A 1,884-nucleotide genomic window follows, 5' to 3' on the forward strand; every position below is an offset into this window, starting at 1 on the left:
TTCACTTTGGGCGTGTTTCCCTTTTTTTTTGATGTTTATTTTTCCTTTTTATGTTTTTTTCCCAATTTTTTTTTAACCCCAAAAAAAAAAAAGCCGACAACCCCAAGCCCTGTTTGGGTAGGGCTAGGGGCCAGGACGGCAGCAGGGCAGGTGGGAGGGCAGCACCATCTCCCCCACACCACTGCCCACCCCCATCCCCTTCTTCAGTAGGTGGCAGAAAATTTCATCCTTTTCTGCTTCTGTCTCTGATTGCAAAACCAGACCCGCACCACGTTCTTCTTCAAGTCTAACTTCTCGGCGATGGCGGCGATTTTCTCGGAGGAGGGCCGGGGCTGAACGGCGAAATAGGCCTCGAGCGAGCGCTTCTCGGGGGCGGCGATGGAGGTGCGCTTGCGCTTCTTGTCCSCCCCCGTGTAGATCTCGGGTTTGGTCATTTTCTCCCTTTGCGCCCTCTCTGCCTCCTCCAGCCATGCTTCCAGGATGGGCTTGAGGGCCACCATGTTGTTGTGGGACAAGGTGAGCGACTCGAACCTGCAGATGGTGCTTTGGCTAAGGCAGCCCACCCCCGGGATCTTCAGGTTGGCCAGSGCGGAGCCCACGTCCGCCTGGGTGACCCCCAGCTTGATCCTCCGCTGCTTGAAGCGCTCRGCGAAGGACTCGAGCTCCCGTGGGTCCGTCTCCGTCTCGGGGCCAGAGATGACGGCATGGGAAGCGAGGCCATGGGGGTGGGACATGTTCATGGGCTGCGAGTGGTGGGCCATGTGGTTGATGGCCGACATGTGGGAGTGAGGGTGCGAAGGCGTGGAGCCCACGTCGGGGCCCGGCACCCCTCCGAGAGGCAGGGCAGAGTTGAGGTGGTCCAGCAGCTCCCCGTCCAGGCCCTGCGAGGGCTGGTGGTGGTGGTGGTGGGGGTGGTGTGTGGTCAGCACGGACGGGTGGTGCAGGTGGACGGAGGACGAGGTAGGAGTGCAGGACACGCTGCTCATGGTGTGGTAGGTGGCATCCGGCTTGAACGGGTGGGTTTTCTGCGACACGATATCCACGGCGGCCAGAGCCTCGGCTCCCCGCAGCAGCGTCTCGTCAAAGCCCGCAAAGATGTTCCCCTGGATCTGCACCGAGGGCCGGCGGGGAGMAAAGCGGGAGCGGAAAGAAACCGGGAGAGAGGGAGAGGATTAAAGGGAGGCAGCATGACGGGATCCCGCTCTGCCCCGGCGGCGCCGCCGGGGACAGGTRACGCGAACCGAGAGCTACCCGCGCACCCCGGAGAGAGGCGTCAGGGTGCCAGACCCCGAGCGCTGTCCCTCCAAGTCGGGCACCCGCTCTGCCCTCCGGAGCGACGTCCCCGAAAGAGGAAGCAGCGGCAGAGAGGCCGGAGCCGTCGGGGGTCCCGCAGCCCCACTCCGCTCCAGCGCCGCACGGAGCGGGGCGGGACGGCTGAACCTTCCCGAGCGGGACCGATCCCCGCTCTCCCCGCTCTCCCCGCTCTCCCCGCTCTCCCCGGTTTCCCTAGACCCCTCCCCGCGGGAATAGTCCCTCACCCGCCGGGCCCAGCTCCCCGGGGGAAGGAGGAACGGAGGGACCCCCGAAAACCAAAGGAAACCCCAACCCAAGCGCAAACCAGAGTAAGTTGGCGAGGATCGGCGAGCACGGAACCTCCCGAGACCCATGGTGGGGGCTTACCTGGGGGGCGGGCAGGCAGGCTCTGCGGATGGCTTCCGAGCTGGTGTGCAGGTGGGGGTACTTGGGCTCGTGCAGGATGGGGTGCATGCTGAACGCCTGCTTGCTGTTCATGGACATCATGGTGGGAGCGGAGCGGGGCCGGCCGGGGCAGGGCACGGCGGGGCAGGGCAGGGCAGGGCAGGGTAGGGCAGGGCAGGGCAGGGC

General features: G+C 64.8%; 1 protein-coding gene across 1 annotated transcript; it reads right to left on the minus strand.

Moving 5' to 3' along the window:
* Positions 1 to 203: 203 nt before the first annotated feature.
* LOC130578740 (brain-specific homeobox/POU domain protein 3) lies at positions 204 to 1,800 on the minus strand. The gene is made up of 2 exons (XM_057375067.1): positions 1,681 to 1,800; positions 204 to 1,109 (listed from the first exon to the last, which is right to left on the minus strand). The coding sequence occupies exons 1-2, from the start codon at positions 1,798 to 1,800 to the stop codon at positions 204 to 206; spliced, it is 1,026 nt and encodes a 341-aa protein (XP_057231050.1).
* Positions 1,801 to 1,884: the final 84 nt, after the last annotated feature.

The sequence above is a fragment of the Malurus melanocephalus genome, unplaced genomic scaffold (genome assembly GCF_030028575.1).
Source record: "Malurus melanocephalus ecotype Western Australia unplaced genomic scaffold, MMel_1.1 scaffold_237, whole genome shotgun sequence".
Classification (NCBI taxonomy): domain Eukaryota; kingdom Metazoa; phylum Chordata; class Aves; order Passeriformes; family Maluridae; genus Malurus; species Malurus melanocephalus.